Source organism: Equus asinus, chromosome 7, assembly GCF_041296235.1.
Source record: "Equus asinus isolate D_3611 breed Donkey chromosome 7, EquAss-T2T_v2, whole genome shotgun sequence".
In the NCBI taxonomy this organism is placed as follows: domain Eukaryota; kingdom Metazoa; phylum Chordata; class Mammalia; order Perissodactyla; family Equidae; genus Equus; species Equus asinus.
In genome coordinates, this window is record NC_091796.1 from 107,929,668 (window position 1) to 107,951,387 (window position 21,720).

Genomic DNA, 21,720 nt, shown 5'->3' on the forward strand with positions numbered 1-21,720 from the left:
TAACATCTGTGCAAGTCTTCCTCTATTTTATGTGGGATGTCACCACAGTGGCTTGACAAGCAGCGCTAGTTCTGTGCCTGGGATCTGAACCTCTAAACCCTGGGATGCTGAAGTGGAGCGTGCGAAATTAACCACTACGCCGCTGGTCCAGCCCCAAATCTAGAATTTTTATAACCTGTAAACCTAGGTGGAATATGATAAGAAACTGAAACTTCATGTTACCAAGAAGTGATCACTAATATCCTAAACAAAATACAGGAAAGTTCTGATGTCAGATTTCAGGGCATAGACTAAAAATGATTAGCATGTTAAAATTGTGAAAGCACTGTCTTAAATGTCTGTTGAGAACCAACGGAATGGCAAGTGCTGTGTTAAGTAGTTGGGGATATAGAGATAAGACAGGCTCTGTCCTCTAAGAGCTCACAGTCTGGCGAGGGAGATGCAAGAACTTGTCAGGTAGGACAGACTAGGTTAAATACTGTGCTAAGTGCCCAGAGGAGGGGATTCCGGATATGAGACTGGAAGGAAGGTATGAATTGGCCAAAGGATGAGGTGGGATTGGTGCTTCTGGAGGACATTAGCCCTGAAGTGGTGCTGCAGTAAAGGGGAGTTTTGGGAAGCGGTGCGAGTGGAAAGGCGTTGTACAGCGTGCCTGGAGGGTTGCTTTCGTCCTGAGGGTAGGAAGGAGGATTGGAGGATTCTAAGGAGAGAGGTGGCATTTTAGAAAGGGCATAGGCAATGTGGCAGGTGCTTTGAGCTGAGATGAGACTAGTTAGGAAGCCATTAACACCAAGTGAGGACTGCAGGCTTCTGAGTTAGGGCAGGGACAGTAGGAACAGAGGAACGGATGGGTCAGAGAAGGATCGACAGGTTAGAGTGGCCCTGACTTGGGACTGAGCGGACTGGGCTAAGGGTAGGGCTGCAGGCGGGAAGAGACCAGCAGTGTGCACAGCCACAGCGAACTGCTAAAACATAAGGTGGGTCATGTCTCTCTGCTCAAATTTTTACCAGTGTCTGTAGGCACCCCTGCCCCCATCTCTTCCCCTCATCTTCATACTCTCGCCCTCACCCAAGCACACCCAGGTGCATCCTGAGCCCGCTGTCCTGGATATCAGCGTGTGTTCACTTCCCCAGGCACTCCTTAGCACGTCTCACTATCTACAATAATATATTGTTTTACTTGGTTAGTTTCTTATTTAGTTTGTTGTCTGTCTCCTCCACTTAGATTCATAATCTCCACAAGGGTGGAGATTTTTATCTGTACTAGTCAGTGTCAGTGCTTGGCATGTAATAAACACTTAATAAATGTTTATTGAAGGAATACATCTAGAATTACTTCGTTGTCTCTGAGTAACTCATTGGCTGGTGACACCCACCAAGATGGGGAAAATGAGGAGATGGTGAGCTGGTTTTGGATAGGTTAAATCTGAAGTGCTTGTGGGGCGGCCAAGTGGACCAGTGGACAGTTGGAGAGTCAGGTTTGGAGCTCAAGACAAAGATTTAGGATGGAGATACAGATTTGAGAGACCTCCTCACGTTATTGAAAGCAAGTGGCGTCGTCTGTCATGACCTCTCCTAGAGAGCTTCTCACACTTGGTAGAGACTATGAAGTGGCCCTAGGAGTAGGAGGATCGAGCCCTGGGAAACAGGAAAGAGGAGGAGGTCAGTATCAAATTGGTGAAAAAGTCAAGGAAGATTTGGACAGAAAAATGTACTGGATTTGGCCCCATGGATTTGTGCTTTTAAATGCAATCCTGCATTGTTCACCGATAGGGACATATTTGAAAAATGCATCATTAGGTGATTTTGTCATTGTGTGAACATCATAGAGTGTACTTACACAAACCTGGATGGTATAGCTTGCTACCCACACCTAGGTTCTGTGGTGTCGTATGGGACCGTTGTTGTATATGCTCTCCATCATTGACTGGAATGTTGTTATGTGGAGCATGACTGTATGCTTGGTATGTTGTCTGTACTTAATAAAGCAGATAATGAATATCAATAGAACAGGCATTTTAAGCTGAGTTAAGTGCATATGGAAAGTGAAAGTTATTTCCTTGGTTCTTAAAATATTCCAGTTACCTCAATTTAAACCTTGGATTGTTCCCTGACTTTGATTGCATAATGTGGAAGTTTATGTCCCAGCCTCTCTAAAGTTCACTATACTACTACTAACAAAACTGATAATAGTAAAGTTTACACTGTACCAGATAAAATTGGTGCTGTAATCACCTCCATTCTGTTGAGGAAATTGAGGGCTAGAAAGGGCAACTTACTGAAACCGGAGGTACACAGCTGTGAAGTCAGGCTTCTAACTCAAGTCTTCTGCTTGTACATTCAAGCTTTGAACCACCTTGCTGTCCTGGGTCACGATAATGCTAAGCTCGGTCCTCCAGTTGCCTTCACCTGGGAAGCCTTTGCCCGACTTCTTCCATTTCAAAAGCCCTGGTGACGCAGTGTGGTCGTGGTGACTCCTTGGCGTTGCTGTCTGATGTGTGGTGTTTTGGTCACTGTATCAGCATTGTAGTATCTGTGTTCTTCACAGAGCCTGGCATAGCATAGGTGGTCAGTAGATGAGTGAGTCTTCATTCTTAGGGTCAGTTTTCTCTTAAATTCACTTATTCTGCCTGCTTAAAAAGGATTTGTATTATTGACTAACGGGAAAAATATGTTAGTTTCTATCTTCCTTAAATTGTGGTGAGAAACAAAATTTACCATCTTCACCATTTTTAAGTATACGCTTGAGTAGTCTTAAGTCTGTCTACATTGTTGTGCAGCAGATCTCTAGAGCTTACTCGTCTTGCAAAACTAAAACTCTATACCCATTAAATAACAACTCCCATTCCTCAATCCTCCCACCCCCCAGCCTCTGGCTACCACCGTTCTACTTTCTGTTTCTATGAATCAGACTACTTTAGATACCTCATATAAGTGGAATCATACAGTATTTGTGTTTTTGTGACTGGCTCATTTCACTTAGCATAATGTCCTCAAGGTTCCTCCGTAATGTCTGTTCTTTTTAACTAAAATATCAACTTCTAAAGCTTTTTTAGCATGACGTTTATATTAGTTTTCTGTTTACTGTATAACCAATTACTACAAATTTAGTGGCTTAAAACAATAACATTGGGCCAGCCCTGGGGGCCTAGTGGTTAAGTTCCTTCTGTGTGGCCTCCTTTGGTGGTCTGAGTTTGGTTCCTGGGCACAGACCTATACCACTTGTCTGTGAGTGGCCATGCTGTGGTGGCGGCACACATAACAAAAGAGGAAGAATGGCAACAGATGTTAGCTCAGGGTGAATCTTCCTCAGCAGAAAACAACAACATTTATTACCTCACAGTGTCCGTGGGTGAGGGGTCCTGGCACAGCTTGGCTAGATCCTCTGCTCAGGGTTCATGTGGCTGCAATTGTGTGTTGGGCTGCAGTTCTCTTCCAGAGCTTAGGGTGATCTTGCAAGCTCTTCTGGTTGCGGCAAAATTCAATTCTTTTGGTCATAGGACTGATGTCCTGGTTTCCTTGCTGGCTGGTTGTCAGCTGGGGGCTCTCTTAGCTCCTAGAGGTGTCCTGTATTCCTTGTCACACAGCCTGCTCCAGCTTCAAAGCCAGGCATGGAGAACCTTTCACACCCTGAATTCCTCTTGCTCTTTTCTTTTTTTTGCCTACATGCTGATTTTATTTTTTCATTTTATTTATTTATTTATTTATTTTGAGGAAGATTAGCCCTGAGCTAACTACTGCCAATCCTCCTCTTTTTGCTGAGGAAGGCTGGCCCTGAGCTAACATCCATGCCCTTCCTCTACTTTATATGTGGGACACCTACCACAGCATGGCTTTTTGCCAAGCAGTGCCTTGTCTGCGCCTGGGATCCAAAACGGGGAGGGCCGCTTAACCACTGCACCACCGAGCTGGCCCCCTCTTGCTCTTTGAATCTCTGACTTCTTGTCTTCTGACTTCTAGACCCAGATTTATGGGCTCATGTGATGAGGTCAGGCCCACTGGGATAATCTCCCTATCTTAACCTTATATTATCTTGACATTAAGAGGTCAGCTGATCTGGGACCTTAATTACATCTGCAAAATCCCGCTACTGAAGTACCTAGATTAGCACTTGATTGGATAACTGGGAGAAGGTGTGTGTACATCAGGGGCCAGGAAGCTTGTGGGGGAAGGGGCATTTTAATCTGTCTACCACATCTCAGTTTTACTGTGTTCTCAAAAAAAAACCATTCCTAACCATCTTTCAGTTAACATTGGAATAACAGTTTATGAATATGTACAGCATTGAATTTTAGGAAATTCTGCTTTTTAAAAAAATTGAGATATAATTTACATACAGTGCAATGCTAATACTTTAAATATACCCTTCATTCAGTTTTGATGACTGCATAACAAGATACAGCCCAGAAAGTTCCCTCATGCCCCTTGCTAGTCATCAGCCATCACCCCCAGCACACTGACCTGATTTCTATAAACGGGTTAGTTCTGCCTGCTCAAGGATTTCATTATAAATGAGATTGTGCAAGATATATTTTTTTGCATCCAGCTTTTTTCACTCAGTATACCCTTTTTGAAGTTACCTGTGTTGTAGCCTGTGGTCTCTTCCTTTCTATTGAGTAGCGTTCTATTGTATGATCTACCACAGTTTAGCCATTCTTCTCTTGATGCACATTGGGAGGACCACTCATTCTTGTACAGGACTGTATGGACATACATTTTCATTTCTTTTGGATGAATACCTAGGAGTAGAACTGCTCACAGGGTAGACGTATGATTAACTTGAAAGAAACTGCCAGGTTTCCAAAGTGGTTGCACATTTTACAATCCCACCGGCAATGTGAGTGTTCCGGTTGCTCCATATCCTCTCTGGCATTTGGTATTGTCTGTCTTCTTCATCTTAGGTGTTCTATGGGATGTGGAGTGGCATCTTGTGGGTTTAGTGAGCATTTCCCTGATGACTAACAATGATGAGCACTTATTCACATGCTTATTGGCCTTTTGTATACCTGCTTTTGTGAAGTGTCTGTTCAAATCTTTTGTCCATTTAAAAAACTGTCTTTTTAGGGGCCGGCTCCTTGGCTGAGTGGTTACATTCACGCGCTGTGCTGCAGGCGGCCCAGGGTTTCGTTGGTTCAAATCCTGGGTGCGGACATGGTACCGATCATCAAGCCACGCTGAGGCGGCGTCCCACATGCCCCAACTAGAAGGACCCACAACTAAAATACACAACTATGTACGGGGGTGCTTTGGGGGGAAAAAGGAAAAAAAATAAAAAGAAAATTGTCTTTTTATTAGTGAGTTTAGGAGTTCTTTACATATTTGGGTAAAAGTGTTTTGCCAGATACATATGTTTAGGAAAAAACCATTTTTTCCTAATCTAAGGCTTAACTATTTGTTTTTTGGCTCTTTTTTGTTTGTTTGTTTGTTAAGGAAGATTAGCCCTGAGCTAACATCTGCCACCAATCCTCTTTTTGCTGAGGCAGACTGGCCCTGAGCTAACATCTGTGCCCATCTTCCTCTACTTTATATGTGGGACGCCTGCCACAGCATGGCTTGACAAGCAGTGTGTAGGGCCACACCTGGGATCTGAACTGGTGAACCCTGGGCTGCAGAAGCAAAATGTGCGAACTTAACTGCTGCGCCACCAGGCTGGCCCCTTGGCTGTCTCTTTAATAATCAGTAGTTTTAAATTTTGATGAAGCCCACATTATCAGTTTTTTTCTTTTGTGGTTTCTGCTTTCTGTTGTTTTCTCTGTTTATGTTTTCAAATCATTAAAAAATATATGCTCTTTTGGGGAAAACTAATGATACAGAAGGATGTAAAGGTGTAAGTGAGTCGTCTCTTTTCCCATTTCCTGTCTCCTGAGAGAACTGATTTTTAAAAAATGTTTTAATGGCTTTTCTTTAGTTAGGAAAGAAAATCACTCCATGTATGTCTCATTGATTAGCACTTACATACATAAACTTAGTCTTATGGTATTATGTTAGTCTGCTAACGTTTTTCATCTTGAAATAAAAACGCTTTTTTTGAATACTTTCTGAGTACTTATTTTTGAATACTTTTTTTGAATGAATGCTCTCTGTGTTTATATTCTTTTGCCCCAGACTCCCATAACACCCTGTTATGTATTAGTCACACTGTCTGATGAAGCTGTTTTTCCTTTTTACTTGCTCAGCCAAGGACTTGTATTAGAGACATCTGCATCATTTGGGCTTTCTCCTCCTTGTTGTAGTACCCTTCTGTGTAGTTTCTCATGCCAAAATTTGCATCTGCAGAGATGAGCTTTGGTCCCATGGCAAATTAAATGACCTCAGTGTACTCTTTGGCCCTGGCTGAGAGCTCTGCCTGGTGGTGGACATGGCCTTCTTGTAAAGCCCTTTCCTCAGGTGCAGGCTTGGTCATTGACAGGCAGAGTAAACTCTTACTCATTATGTGCATACCTCAAAACAGGTGCTATGGTTAGGTTATTGTAGAGTTAGAGGATCCCTGTACGTAGAGATGGCGGATTTCAAAACAGAACCACTGTTGACTTCCTCAGCAGGGCTGTGGGGAAGAGAAGGCAAGGAGTTCTGACTGCCCTCGTTACCCTAATTCTGTAAGGGCATCTACAATAGAATCACCCAGGAGGCAATTAGATGCTCTTGTTTTATCTACTGGTTTATAGTTTTAGAATGGAAACAAATTCAGAATAGGTGCTGTAATTCTAGAGCCTTTAATTTTAAAACATTTCACTTTATAGATATTTGTGATTTTTTTTTTTTTTTTGGGCCAGCAGGTTAACTCATTCAGCTCATTGTTGTGATTTAAGTTTAGGAGCTAAAAAGATTAGGTTAGATTAGATTAGAGAAAGATTAGATCAGAGGAGATAACAATGGTACAAGTAAGAAATATGAATCCATAAAACTTCCATTCTATAATGGCTCTTTTTGGCAAGTTCTGGAATTGTATCTCTCAGCTGTCTCTGTCAGTTCAGGACCCAGAGATGAAATTTCTGATCAGGAGGTACCTAATGGAGCACATCCTCCCCTGAGTAGAATATAGGGATTCTTAATTGGGAAAGGGTAGGCAATGTATAGCTGGATAAAATGTATTTATCATCATAATATGGTGTTTAGAAAGTAAAATAACTCACTGTGGTAATACAAACTACAAAGGGATATGACATTTATCTTTTTATCCAAAGGTGTCATGCTTTGAAAAGGATTGAGACCCTCCAAGAGACCTTTTTGGATTTTGCTCAAATACGAACTTTAACTTTGTTGTATAAGCTGGGAGAGGGACACCCCTCCTCCTCACTGCCCACCCTCTTCTGCCTCACCAAAACAAAGACCAAATACTCCTGAAAATTCAAGACTTAGTTTTTTGTTTTACCTCTTTTCGAGCAAGGTATATTCTCCCTTTGACTCTGCACTATGTAATTTTTGTTCTGAAACCTCAGAACCAAAAAAAGCTACATTTTTACTTCTGATATTACCATTGGTTACTTTGCTTTTTAGTCACAATAGGTAATGTATTATGTATTTGGAAATTTCTAAATACATTGAAGAGGGCTTGAGATGTTTGTTGTTTATCAAAAGAGGAAATAGGATAAAAGGATTGAGAGATAAAGCTTTCTGTGACTCCTCATAAAGCTAAAATAGATTAGAGCCCAAAGTGGGGTTTGTGTTTGGTTTTCTTTGATCTGTATCATTTAAAAACACCTCTGGATATATTTTACTGAAATATGATTCACATATGAAAAAATTCACAGGGTTGTGCAACCATCTGATTCCAGAACATTTGTGTGACCCCGAAAAGAAACCCTGTACCCATTAGCAGTCACTTCTCATCCTCCTCACCCTCCAGTCCTTGGCAACCACTAGTCTACTTTCTGTCTCTTAAGGATATTTCATATAAATGGAATTGTGCAGGGCTGGCCCTGTGGCCAAGTGGTTGAGTTCGTGCGCTCTGCTTTGGTGGCCCAGTGTTTTGCTGGTTTGGATCCTGGACAGCAACCTAGCACCACTCATTGGGCCGTGCTGTGGCAGCGTCCTGCATGCCACAACTAGAGGGACCTACCTAGAGTGTACAGCTGCGTACTGGGGGGCTTTGGGAGAAAGAAAAAAAGAGGATTGGTAACAGATGTTAGCTCAGGTGCCAGTCTTTAAAAATAAATAAATAAATAGAATTGTGCATATGTGGCTTTTTGTGTCTGGCTTCATTTACTTAGCACACTGTTGTAGCATGTATCATATTTTGTTTGTTTTATAACCAAATAATATTCCATTGTGTGGATATACCACATTTTGTTTATCCATTCATCAGTTGATAAATATTTGGGTTGTTTCCAAATTTTGGCTATTATGAATAATGCCAAAATATTGGTGTACAAGTTTTACATTTGTCCAGCATTTTAAGTTTTGGAGCATTCATGTGCGAGTTTTTACGTAAACATGTTTTCAGTTTTCTTGGGTATATATCCAGGAGTGGAATTGATAGGTCATTCATTTAATTTTTTTTTTTGAGGAAGATTAGCCCTGAGCTAACATCTGCTGCCAATCCTCCTCTTTTTGCTAAGGAAGACTGGTCCTGAGCTAATATCTGTGCCCATCTTCCTCTACTTTGTATGTGGGATGCCTCCCACAGCATGGTGTGCCAAGCAGTGCCATGTCCGCACCTGGGATCCAAACCTGTGAACCCCGGGCCGCTGAAGCGGAACATGTGCGCTTAACTGCTGCGCCACTGGGCTGGTCTCTAGAGAGGTTTTTTTTTTTTTGGAAATAAAAGCATAATAAATAATTTCCCATGGTTAATTAGAATAACCTGGGGCCAGATGTCATGTGTCACTGACAAGGCAAGAGGGAAGAAGGGACTATTTTTGAGCCACGTTCCAAGTCAGGTGAGTATCCATGCCCCTTGACATGTAGGGAGATTGAGGCTCCAAGAAGTCACATGGCCGGTGAGGGGAAGAAAAGCTATTGGATTCAGATATGCTGACTGTAAAGCTGCTTTGTTCATTTATTGAGCACATATTTACTACGTGCCTGTGGAGTGCCAGGCTTTGTTCTGGCTGCTTCAGTGTTCCAATGAGTCCCCTCAAGGCATACATAGCATAAAAACTGGAAGAAGGTCTTAGGGATAGTGTGATTTATAGGCTGATATAAAGTATGATGTTTGAGTCTATCTTAATCATTTGCGCTAGGAGTCTGGGTACTTTTTTATCTTTTTTCTTTTTCTTTTTTTTGCTGAGGAAGATTAGCCCTGAGCTAACATCTGTGCCAGTTTATATGTGGGTCCACTTTACATGTGGGGCTTGGCCACAGCATGGCTTACGAGTGCTGTGGGTCTCTGCCTGGGATTAAAACCTGTGAACCCGGGCTACTGAAATGGAGTGTGCTGACTTTAGCCACTATGCTACCAGGCTTGCCCCAGAGCATGGGTACTTTTGAGCTCTTCACTGTGATGGGCTGCAAAATAGAGTTTCCTCAGAAATGTATTTAGTTTCTACTTCACACTTTAGAACTAACTTCCTCCCTCCCTTCCTCCCTCTTTCCTTCCTTCCTTCTCTCTCTCCTCCCCTCCTTTTTCTTTTTTTTTGCTGAGGGAGATTCATCCTGAGCTAACATCTGCTGCCAGTATTCCTCTATTTTGTATGTTGGTTGCTGCAACAGCGTGACTGACAAGTGGTGTATGTCTGTGCCCGAGGTCTGAACTCGTGAACCCTGGGCCACTGAAGTGGAGCATGTCGAACTTAACCACTACACCACGGGGCCAGCCCCCCTAAAAATTTCTTAAGTAAATTCTTACCAGTCTTTTCTTTTAGTTTTCTACCATTTTATTTATAGAAGGCTTTTTATCTTTATTTTTTTAACTTTTTATTAAGATTATGATAGTTTACAACCTTGTGAAATTTCATTAGTGCATTATTGTTAGTCATGTTGTAGGTGCACCACTTCACCCTTTGTGCCCTCCCCACACCTGCCCTTTCCCCTGGTAACCACCAATCAGTTCTCTTTGTCTATATGTTTAACTTCCACCTATGAGTGGAGTCATACAGAGTTCGTCTTTCTCTATCTGGCTCATTTCACTTACCATAGTACCCTCAAGGTCCATCCATGCTGTTGTGAATGGGATGATTTTTATCCTTTTTTATGGCTGAGTAGTATTCCATTGTATATATATACCACATCTTCTTTATCCATTCATCAGTTGATGGGCACTTAGGTTGCTTCCACGTCTTGGCTATTGTGAATAATGCTGCGATGAACATAGGGGTGCATGGGACTTTTGGAATTGTTGATTTCAAGTTCTTTGGATAGATACCCAGTAGTGGGATGGTTGGATCATATGGTATTTCTATTTTTAATTTTTTGAGAAATCTCCATACTGTTTTCCATAGTGGCTGCATCAGTTTGCATTCCCACCAGCGGTGTATGAGGGTTTCCTTTTTCTCCACAACCTCTCCAACATTTGTCACTTTTTGTTTTGGTTATTTTTGCCATTCTAACAGGTGTAAGGTGATATTTTAGTGTAGTTTTGATTTGCATTTCCCTGATGATTAGTGATGATGAGCATCTTTTCATGTGTCTATTGGCCATCCGTGTATCTTCTTTGGAGAAATGTCTGTTTATGTCCCCTGCCCATTTTTTGATCGGGTTGTTTGATTTTTTGTTGTTGAGCTGTGTGGGTTCTTTATATATTACAGAGATTAACCCTTTGTCAGATAAATAACTTGTAAATTTTTTCCCCCAACTAGTGGGTTGTTTTTTTGTTTCAATCCTATTTTCCCTTGCCTTGAAGAAAAGCTCTTTAGTCTGATGAAGTCCCATTTGTTTATTCTTTCTATTGTTTCCCCTGTCGGATGAGTTTTGGTGTCTGAAAAGATCATTTTGATACTGATGTCAAAGAGTGTACTGCCTATATTCTCTTCTAGAAGACTTATTGTTTCAAGTCTAATCTTTAGGATTTTGATCCATTTTGAGTGTATTTTTGTGAATGGTGAAAAAGAATGGTCAATTTTCATTCTTTTACATGTGGCTGTCCAGTATTCCCAGCACGATTTGTTGAAGAAACTTTCTTTTCTCCATTGTAGGCCCTTAGCTCCTTTGTCGAAGATTAGCTGTCCATAGATGTGTGGTTTTATTTCTGGGCTTTCAGTTCTGTTCCATTGATCTGTGCACCTGTTTTTATACCAGTACCATGCTGTTTTGATTACTGTAGCTTTGTAGTATGCTTTGAAGTCAAGGATTGTGATGCTTGCAGCTATCTTTTTTTTTAAGATTTTGTTTTTTTCCCTTTTCTCCCCAAAGCCCCTCGGTACATAGTTGTATATTTTTTTTAGTCGTGGTCCTTCTAGTTGTGGCGTGTGGGACGCCGCCTCAATATGGCTTGATGAGTGGTGCCACGTCTGTGCCCAGGATTCGAACTGATGAAACCCTGGGCCACTAAAGCGCAGCTCGAACTTAACCACTTGGCCATGGGGCGGGCCCTCAAGGCTTTTTATTTTTGCCTATGTGCATATAGACCTTTGCCTGAATTTTCTTCTGGTTTCTTGTTTTAAAAAATATGTAATTCTTTAATCAAGATGTAACTTACTTTAGTGTGTAGTGAGGGTAGGAATGCAACTTTTTTTTCTAAATAGCCAGTTGCCTTAGCACTATTTTTTGTTTGTTTGTTTGTTTGTTTTGTTTTTTTTGGAGGAAGATTAGCCCTCAGCTAACTACTGCCAGTCCTCCTCTTTTTGCTGAGGAAGCCTGGCTCTGAGCTAACATCCGTGCCCATCTTCCTCTGGTTTATACGTGGGACGCCTACCACAGCATGGCTGCCAAGCAGTGCCATGTCCGCACCCGGGATCCGAACCAGCGAACCCCGGGCCTCCGAGAAGCGGAACGTGCGAACTTAACCGCTGCGCCTCCAGGCCGGCCCCGCCTTCTCACTATTTTTATATAACCCACCGTTGGTTATAATGGCTCAGCCTAGAAATAAGAAATATCGAGCAATATAAATATATATGCCACTGCATGTTTCCCTCTAAAGAAGTGGCATGTATACGTGTGTTTATATGATGGTGACTTGGATGGGAGATGTGGAAGCTGTTATGATTAAGGAGTGCCTGAGAGTAGCATGAGGTATGAGCTTGGGAAATGAAAGATTTGGAGAGCCCTCGGCCTGTTATACAGTATTTGAAATGTTATCTTGTGGATGAGGTAGTTAAATATATTTTGTGTTTATTTTAGAGGGAAGAAGTTGGCTCAGTGGGTAGAAGTTACAAGGAAGGAGATAGCAACTCAACAAAAGCAATAGCTTTCTGACTAAATATTGGGGCAGATTAGTAAAGAACCGACTTGTCTTGCAAAGTAGTGAAGCCTGTGTTATAGGAAGCGTGTGTGCAGATCTTGAGCGGTCATGTGTCAGGGGTGTTCCTGATTCCTTAGCTCTGGGGTGGGAGACTGCACTGATTACTGAGTGGCTCCTATGTGTCTGTCAGCCACTGTGCCTGTTGCCTCGCTGACGCTCTCCGGTGCTCCTAAAGCCCTGCAGTGAGGGAGGTCTGGGGCCTTACCTCATGCAGTGGTGATGGCTGATAGTGGAGCCAGGTCACACTGAATTCAGAGTCCATCCTTCCACAGCACCTGTTGTGTCATTTCTCAAGAGAGCTAAGTGCCCCCCCAAAGCATTTGGATTATTAATTTTCTTTTAAGTTAAAAAAAAAAAAAACTACCGTAAGCGGCTTTTTTGGTGCACATCCAGACAACATCTGAATTCATTATTCTTATCTCTGGTTAAAGCCTTTACAAGAGTGTGTAAGCATGCATTACTCTGTCAACAGTTTTGTTACATATTCCTTAAGTAATTAAAGTTGAATTTCTTTAAATGTACTTACTTAATTGAGGCATGCCCTCAATTAGAGTGATTGTCTTTCTCATCTGGTTTTGATTTTTTTTTTGCACGTGAGTCCTACCTTTTATGGTTTTCCTACTCCTATTTAAACCCTCTGCCGCTCCCCGCTTTTTTCTGTTTTACATAAACAAGATTGCCCTCTCTTCCCTTCTTTTCAGCCACCACTATAACCTGTAAAAGTATGCCACTGACCATCTTTATAATTGGACCATCTTACGTAGATGTACCTCATTGTCCATTCATACCCCAAGAGCTTTTATTTTCCAGAGGTGGCTTGAGTAATGAAGGTTGCTGTCATTTCTTATTAGGGCTTGAGACTCTCCTTTGCAACCTTTCCTTTGCATCCTAAAACCCCCTGGGTTTAATATTGTTGGAAAAGACTCTTAAGAAGTTGCTGGTTGGGTGTTTGGCCTTCTGAGGAGAGGCGATGAACCTTAACGCTAGCAGAGGGCTGGGGAAGTAAGTGCGTTGTATCTTTGGTGGGCTGTTCCCGTGGCCTTATTACCTGAAGCCCTCTTCCCTTTGCTGACTGCCAACCCGGCTGCCTTCCTCCTCACCCCCAGGCTCTTGCCTTCAGAATGCAGGTGTCCTGTGACCTCACCCCTCTACTTCTCTAGGCTTGTTACTGCGTGCGTAGCTCACAATGACCTGCAGCCTGATGCTGCTGCTTGCAAGAGTGGGCACTTTCACGCCTCTGCCTTGGCCTCTGTTGCTCCTTCAGCTGGCAATGCCCTCTGCACTCTTGTCTGCAGAAGATATGCTCATTTGGTAAGACTGCCTCACTCCTGTGTGGCTGGCCTCCCCTCTCCAGTGGAAGTGCCTGCTTTCCGCTCCTCCCCACCGTGCTCCTGATGTACAGTTCCTGTCACCATGCATTTGGCTCTTGGTACCCGTGTTCATTTAGCTTGTCTTCTACTAGTCTGCATGGCCCTGAGGGTGAGGCCCTTGTCAGTCTCTATGTTCCAGGGCCTGGGTCAGAGTACGTTTTAGTAATACGCTTCTGTCATTTAGTTTGGGAAAGAAACAAATGTTGCATCATTTGGAAATAATACATAACTACTTCGCTGCCACAGGCGGAGGAGGAGGCCTTTATTTTTGTTTTCCTCTTTCTTTCGGGACACCAGTTCTGGAGATCTCTCTCCTTCTCATGTAGGAGCCTTACGTATTGCTCAGATCAGCACTTTAAGCTAGTGGTGTTGAATCATGTTCATTGGAAGCTGGTCCTAAAGTGTTTTGTTCATTCATTCAACAAGTATGTATTTAGCACTTACTGTGTGACAGGCTGAGAATATAGTGCTGAACAGGACAAGTGGGGTCACTCATCTCCTCTAGTTTGCAGTGGAGTTGGAGAGCTGTAAGCTAAATACATACATAACAAGTCTAATAATAATACAGACTGTCAGGTAGAGGAGTTGCCCCTGTCTTTTGTTGTTTTCTGGGCTCTTTGTGGTAAGGAGGTGGATTTCTAAATAGTCCTACAGATTCTGAATTTCCAAAGGAATTTAGTTTTCATATTTATGTGAAAAAATTAGTTTTCCAGTGTGAAACTAGGGGCACAGGGACTGATGTGACCCTGTTATCAGCTACTTGTAGGCTTCATCCCGAATACTAGAATGCGTAGTTGTACCGCTGTTTCAACACTGCTTCCCTTCCTCCGGCATCTCTCAGTCCATCCATTTACGCAGATGGTCTGTGGAGCGTCAGGAGCAGTCCTCGGTGCTGTGGATTCAGTGAAGTACAAGATCAAGTCCCTGTCTCTTAAACAGAGCTTATATTCAAGGGGATATAATACAATACGTGAAAACAAGTGAGATTTCAGGTAGTGGTAAGTGCTCTGAGGGAAATCACTCTGACATACTGACTTCCATCCCTGTCACTCTCCTGAACAGGCTTTCTTAATTATCCTGTTTTTTTTTTAAAGATTGGCACCTGAGCTAACAACTGTTGCCAATTGTCTTTTTTTCCCTGTTTTTTTCTCCCCAAAACCCCCCAGTATATATAGTTGTATATTTAATTGTGGGTCCTTCTAGTTATGGCACGTGGGATGCTGCTTCAACATGGCCTGATGAGCTTTGCCATGTCTGCACCCAGGATCCCAAACAACGAAACCCTGGGCCACCGAAGCGGAGCGCATGAACTAAACCACTCGGCCATGGGGCCGGCCCCTATCCTGTTTCTTAATTATCCCTTTTTTTAAAACTTTATGGGATTTAAAAACATATGCAGAATTAGAGAGGATAGTAAAAGAGCTAAGGCTCAGCTTCAGCAGTCATCACTACTTTGCCAGTACTATTTCATATGCCCCTTTCCCCAATCCTTGTTCTTTCTCACTGTAGTATTTTAGAGCCAGTTCCAGACACTGTGATTTCATCCTGAAGACCCCTCAGCTGGTCTTCTCCAGTAGGCCTGCTTAGTCGTCGTTCCTGAGTCTGTCCAGCACTAAATACCCTGCTCACTCATGTCCCTCTCTCACCATGTTTGCTATGGATCTAGTCCTTCTCCAGCTACTCTGATTGTTCCCTTGTACCTTTGCTGTCTTGCTTTCTTCTTCCAACTGTGACCATTTCTCACTTCCCTGGTAAATAAGTTACCAGGAATTTACTGCCCCTTCTGCACTTCATTAAGGAAAAAAAAAGCTTGCAAATATTCAGAGAAAATTTTGTGCGCTGAGGCTGTGTGTTTTAGAAATGTCATTTGGATGTTTTCTGCTTTTAATCTTTGGCATTAATTTCAGTTGCTGTCATTTCTTCTATAAAAAAAGAATTTAGAAACCAGAAAAGTAGTTAAATTGGTCTGCAAAGGAAAAACAGAAGCAGTACAGAATGTATTTCATCGTAGTAAATCACAAATATGCATTTATTATTCATCTATAAAAATGTTAATTTAAAAGTCTTCACATGTGTATTTTGTTACAGATGTAACATAAATTAAACCTGTAATGAGATGTCTAATTTTTTTCCTTTTTCTATTCTAGAATGTATGACAACATGTCCACAATGGTGTATATAAAAGAAGACAAGTTGGAGAAACTTACACAGGATGAAATTATTTCTAAGACAAAGCAAGTAATTCAGGGTCTGGAAGCTCTGAAGAATGAGCACAATTCCATTTTACAAAGTTTACTTGAGACACTGAAGTGTTTGAAGAAAGATGATGAAAGTAATCTGGTGGAGGAGAAATCAAACATGATCCGAAAGTCACTGGAGATGTTGGAGCTTGGCCTGAGTGAGGCACAGGTATAAGTGAGATTGTCTCAGACGTGAACATGAATTTGACCGTCTGGAAAAATGGAGACTTCATTTGAAATAAGCAGTTTAACTAAACTTTAGAGAAGATATTTAAAGAATAACAGAGATAACTTATATGTGGGTTCTGTATGTTATGTAAATGATGATTGATTTCAACATGTCTGCATTTTAAAAAGCAGAGCCAAAAGAGAAGTAACCCTGTGTGGCATTTAGGATTTGATTTTGGCTGTATGTATCAAAAAACAGTAACAGTGGCTTAAACATCATAGATGTGTGAAACAAACACTGAGCTAGGCTGTCTCTACTACAGACAGGTTCTGCAGCTGCATGGTTGTCAGGGATACCCAGGCCCCTGCCACCTGCTGTACTACACCCCAGCCAGCCTGTCTTGTGAACTAAAAGCTCCAGCTTTAGCTGTGTGACCCCGTTCTGTGACAGGGAAGGGACAGGAAGGGCATGCCTCCTCCCTTTATTTCCTTGAACTGGTGCACAACACTGCTTACGTTTCATTGGTGAGAGCTGGTTCCAGGGCCACACCTAGTTGTGAGGGACACAGGGGAATGTTGTCTCGCCAACTTAAAGTTCCAGGTTCTTAAGCCTAAGAAGAAGGGAGAAGGAATATTGGCCAACAGCTAATAGTCTCAGCAATAAGCCAACACAAGATTGCTTTATGTACTTGACTAAACCTTTGTTTCTGGCATGCTAGACAGGGATGAAGAAATGGAAACGTCTGGGTGTCCCCAACTCCCCGATAACTTTTGGCTCTGCCAACATATTTTAGGTGAAATTAAATACACTAAAAGTTGATGTCTTTCTTTCTTAGCTTTCTTCTTGTATAGTGAATGAATAAAGCAGAAATGGGGCTGCAGGGTTACCAATTTCTGCTTTCACTGAGGAAATCATTCTATACCAAAGTGACTGTCCATACCCTGATTTTGGAGTTTTTCATTCTTACCATCTTACAGACTCTAATTGTAGAACTCTGACTTTATTTGGTTATTGTGAATCTGGTTTTTTTGTTTGTTTGTTTTTGAGGAAGACTAGCCCTGAGCTAACATCTTTGCCAGTCCTCCTCTTTTTGCTGAGGAAGACTGCCCCTGAGCTCACATCCGTGCCCATCTTCCTCTACTTGATATATGGGATGCCTACCACAGCATGGCTTGCCGACTGGTGCCATGTCTGCACCTGGGATCCAAACCGGCCAACTCCGGGCCACCAAAGCGAAATGTGCACACTTAACCACTGCACCACTGGGCCGGCCCCACAAATCTGTTACTCTGCAAGTTCTGTTGTTGAAAAACGATACGAGTATGAGCTACCTTTTTTAGTTTGGCGGATATTAGGGTTAAAAAAGAATGAAGAAGAAGTCCCACCTTCTGGAGTTTCAGGTTTTAAACCTAGGAGGATAACAAAGAGGGAGGGGCAGGTGCATGGTCTAAAGAGAGAACAGACTGAAGCCAGCCTCCCACTTCTGCTCTTACACTCCCAGGAACTTGGTGTGGCCTCTGCCAGGTCTGTCCCTGCAGCTAACCGGTGCACCACAGGTAGAGCCCTGGGGCAGCCACCAGATTTTATGACGTGGACCTAAACTTATGAATGCATCAGTGCATTCTGACTCTGGTGTTAGCTACAAAGATTTCCTCTCTTACCTTGAAACATCGAAGAAGATTTGTCTGCCTGCCCTTCCCCAACTCCACCACCTCACAGAGTGACCTGCACTCTGTACACAGATGCCTGCATGTGCACACACTCTCACACATGGAAAAGGATCTATGAGAAATTATGTTGGAGCTGTTCTAGATACAAAGTGAAAAAATAGGGTTTCATCAGAAGAGTAGCTGTGTGTCCATTGCTAGTCCATGTGAGATGCTCTCAAACATATACACACACACAAATGTATATTTTTTGTAGATGTTCTGAGCATGTGATATTCTTTATCATGCCCCGTTAATGTAGCCTGTGACTGATGGGTGAAAATAGAAGTAGATGGCAAATTGTACTTACATGTACTTTGGAGAACATATCTACAGGTGTAAGCCAGAGCTGCAACCACAGGATGCTTGTATAGTTGGGAGGTAATATTTGTTGGGCACAATACTGCAGTGTTGTAAACATTTCTTCTGTCTAGGTTATGATGGCTTTGTCAAATCACTTGAATGCTGTTGAGTCAGAGAAACAGAAACTGCGTGCGCAGGTTCGTCGTTTGTGCCAAGAGAATCAGTGGCTGCGGGATGAATTGGCCAACACACAGCAGAAATTACAGAAGAGTGAGCAGTCTGTGGCTCAACTGGAGGAAGAAAAGAAGCATCTGGAATTCATGAATCAGTTAAAAAAATATGATGATGACATTTCTCCATCCGTAAGTGGTTCTGTAGGAATGTGAATATTGATGATTACCACGTTACAGTCTGGAGATTGTTTTAGTAAAGCTGTCTTTGTTTTCCTCTCCCCTCTAGTGATTGCATTTAGTAAGACCAAGGATTGTGGGTCTTGGGACTGGGCAAGTCATATAAATTCTCTTTGCCATATTCTTTTCATTTGTATATTTTAGAACAATGGTCAGAAAATGTAAAAATACTTTGTAAGTAAGTATAAGGTACAATACAAAGAGGCACCATTTCCTTCAGCGAGGTCTCCCTCAGCTTGAGACTTCTGAACATCTAACCCATTGCGGTCTGCCCATCACGCTGCTGGAACTCTTTTCCTTCAGGGCAACAGTGACCTGATCCAGTCATCTATAATCCAGACTTGGGATTAGCTGTGCAGTTTATCGTGCTGTGGATCTTGACTTTCTCTTTGAAACTCTTTCTTCCCTGCCCCAGGACACCACTTGGTTCTCCTGCTGCCTCGCTCAAGCCTCCTTCTTGGGCTCTCTTGCCAGCTTATCTTGTGGTTCCTGGAATGTTAGGATTCCCCAAGGACCTTGGTTTTTTTCCTTTTTTTTTCTTCTCTAAAGATTGGCACCCAAGCTGACATCTGTTGCCACTGGTCTTTTTTTTCCCCTTCTTTTTCTTCTCCCCAAAGTCCCCCAGTACTTAGTTGTATCTTTTAGTTATGAGTGCCTCTGGTTGTGCTATATGGGATGCCGCCTCAGCATGGCTTGACAAGCGGTGCCGTGTCTGCCCAGCATCTGAACTGATGAAACCCTGGGCCGCCAAAGCAGAGTGTGCCAACCCAACCACTCGGCCATGGGGCCGGCCCTGGTTTTTTCCTTTTTCTGTTGGCTTTCTTTGGATGTTCATCCCAGTCTCAGTTATTTTTCATTCACCATTTATTTCTGATTCACTTAACTTTTTTCTTAACCTTTTTTATTTTGGAATAATTTTATTCACCGAAAAGTTGAAAAGATACTAAAGAGAATTCCCATACACCCTTCACCCAGTGTCCCATAGTGTTACATCACCGTAGTACATGTCTTAGTCAGCTTGGGCCACTGTAACAGAATACCATGGGCTGCATGGCTTAAAAAACCAGACTTTTATTTCTCGCAGTTCTGGAGGCTGGAAGTCTAACATCAGGGTGTCAGCAGGATCAGGTTCTTGGTGAGGGCTGTCTTCCTGGTTGTGACCTCACATGACTCGCCTTGGTACATGCAGAGAGAGAGAGAGAGTTCTAGTATAAGGACGCTAATCTTGTCATGATGGCCACACCCTCATGACCTCATTTAATCCAAATTACTTCGGAAGAGCCCCACTCCAAATACATCATCGCGTTGAGAGTTAGGACTTCAACATACAGATTTTGGGGGGACACAAACTTTCAGTCCATAGCAGTACGTTTGTTAAAACTAAGCATTTAACATTGCTGCATTACTATTTACTAACCTACAGCCTTTATTTGGGTTTCACCAGTCCTTCCACCGTTGGTCCTTTTCTGTTCTAGGATCCAATCCAGGAGTTCACATGGCATTTTGAGCTATCGTCTTTTTTTAGATTGAGGTCATGATAGTTTACAATGTGAAATTTCAGTTGTACATTATTATTTGTCAGTCAGAGTATAAGTGAGCCCCTTCACCCTTTGTGCCCACCACCCAACCACCTTCCTCCTGGTAACCACCAAACAGTTCTCTTTGTCCATGTGTTTGTTTATCTTCCACGTATGAGTGAAATCATAAGGTGTTTGTCTTTCTCTGACTTATTTCAACATGATACCCTCAAGGTCTGTCCACGTTGTTGCGAATGGGACGATTTTGTCCTTTTTTATGACGGAGTGGTATTCCATTGTATATATGCACCATATCTTCTTTATCTAGTCATCAGTCAATGGGCACTTGGGTTGCTTCCACACCTTGGCTATTGTGAATAATGCTGCAGTGAACATAGGGGTGCAAAATTTCTTTGAATTGTTGATTTCAAGTTCTTTGGATAAATACCCAGTAGTCACATAGCTGGGTCGTGTGGTATTTCTATTTTTAACTTTTACTTATTTATTTAATTTTTTATTGTCTTGAGGAAGATTAGCCCTGAGCTAACATCTGCTGCCAGTCCTCCTCTATCTGTGCCCATCTTCCTCTATTTTATGTGTGGGACGCCTGCCACAGCATGGCGTGCCAAGTGGTGCTATGTCTGCATCTGGGACCCGAACTGGTGAACCCCCGGCTGCCAGAGCGGAATGTGTGCACTTAACTGCTGCACCACTGGGCTGGCCCCTATTTTTAACTTTTTGAGAAATCTCCATACTGTTTTCCATAGTGGCTATACCAGTTTGCATTCCCACCAGCAGTGTATGAGGGTTCCCTTTTCTCCACACCCTCTCCAACATTTGTTATTTCTAGTCTTGGTGATATATAGCCATTCCATTGGGAGTAAGGTGATATCTTAGTGTAATTTTGACTTGCATTTCCCTGATGGTTAGTGATGTTGAACACCTTTTCATGTGCCCATGTCTGTTCATATCCTCTGCCCATTTTTTGATCTGGTTGTTTGTTTTTTTGTTGTTTAGTTGTGTGAGTTCTTTATATATTATGGAGATTAACGCCTTGTTGGTTATATGATTTGCAACTATTTTCTCCTAATTGATGGGTTGTCTTTTCGTTTTGATGCTGGTTTCCTTTGCCTTGCAGGAGCTCTTTAGTCTGGTGAAGTCCCACTTGTTTATTTTTTTTCCTTTGTTTCCCTTGTCTGAGTAGACATGGTATTCAAAAAGATCGTTTAAGGGGCCGGCCCAGTGGCATAGTGGTTAAGTTTGCACGTTCCGCTTCGGCGGCCTGGGGTTCGCCGGTGTAGATCCGGGTGCAGACATGGCACTGCTTGGCAGGCCATGCTGTGGTAGGCGTCTCATGTATGAAGTAGAGGAAGATGGGCACAGATTTTAGCTGAGGGCCAGTCTTCCTCAGCAAAGAGAGGAGGATTGGCAGCAGATGTTAGCTCAGGGCTAACCTTCCTCAAAAATAAATAAATAAACAAAAAGATCCTTTAAGACTGATGTCAGAGTGTACTGCCTATATTTTCTTCTAGAAGTTTTATGGTTTCAGGTCTTACTTTCAAGTCTTTGATCCATTTTAAGTTAATTTTTGTGTATGGCATAAGATAATGATTTGCTTTCATTGTTTTGCACATGGCTGTCCAGTTTTCCCAGCACCATTTATCGAAG

At 42.4% G+C, this 21,720-nt stretch overlaps 1 protein-coding gene across 26 annotated transcripts in view; it reads left to right on the forward strand.

Moving 5' to 3' along the window:
• The window catches only part of KLC1 (kinesin light chain 1), a 64,186-nt gene that overhangs the window by 3,104 nt on the left and 39,362 nt on the right, over positions 1 to 21,720 (forward strand). For all 26 annotated transcript variants that reach the window (XM_014854454.3, XM_014854455.3, XM_014854457.3 and 23 more), the window contains exons 2-3: positions 15,855 to 16,116; positions 18,257 to 18,487. In XM_014854454.3, coding sequence (XP_014709940.1) covers positions 15,856 to 16,116; positions 18,257 to 18,487 — 492 coding nt within the window. In that variant the 5' untranslated portion in view covers position 15,855. The remainder of the gene's footprint in view (positions 1 to 15,854; positions 16,117 to 18,256; positions 18,488 to 21,720) is intronic.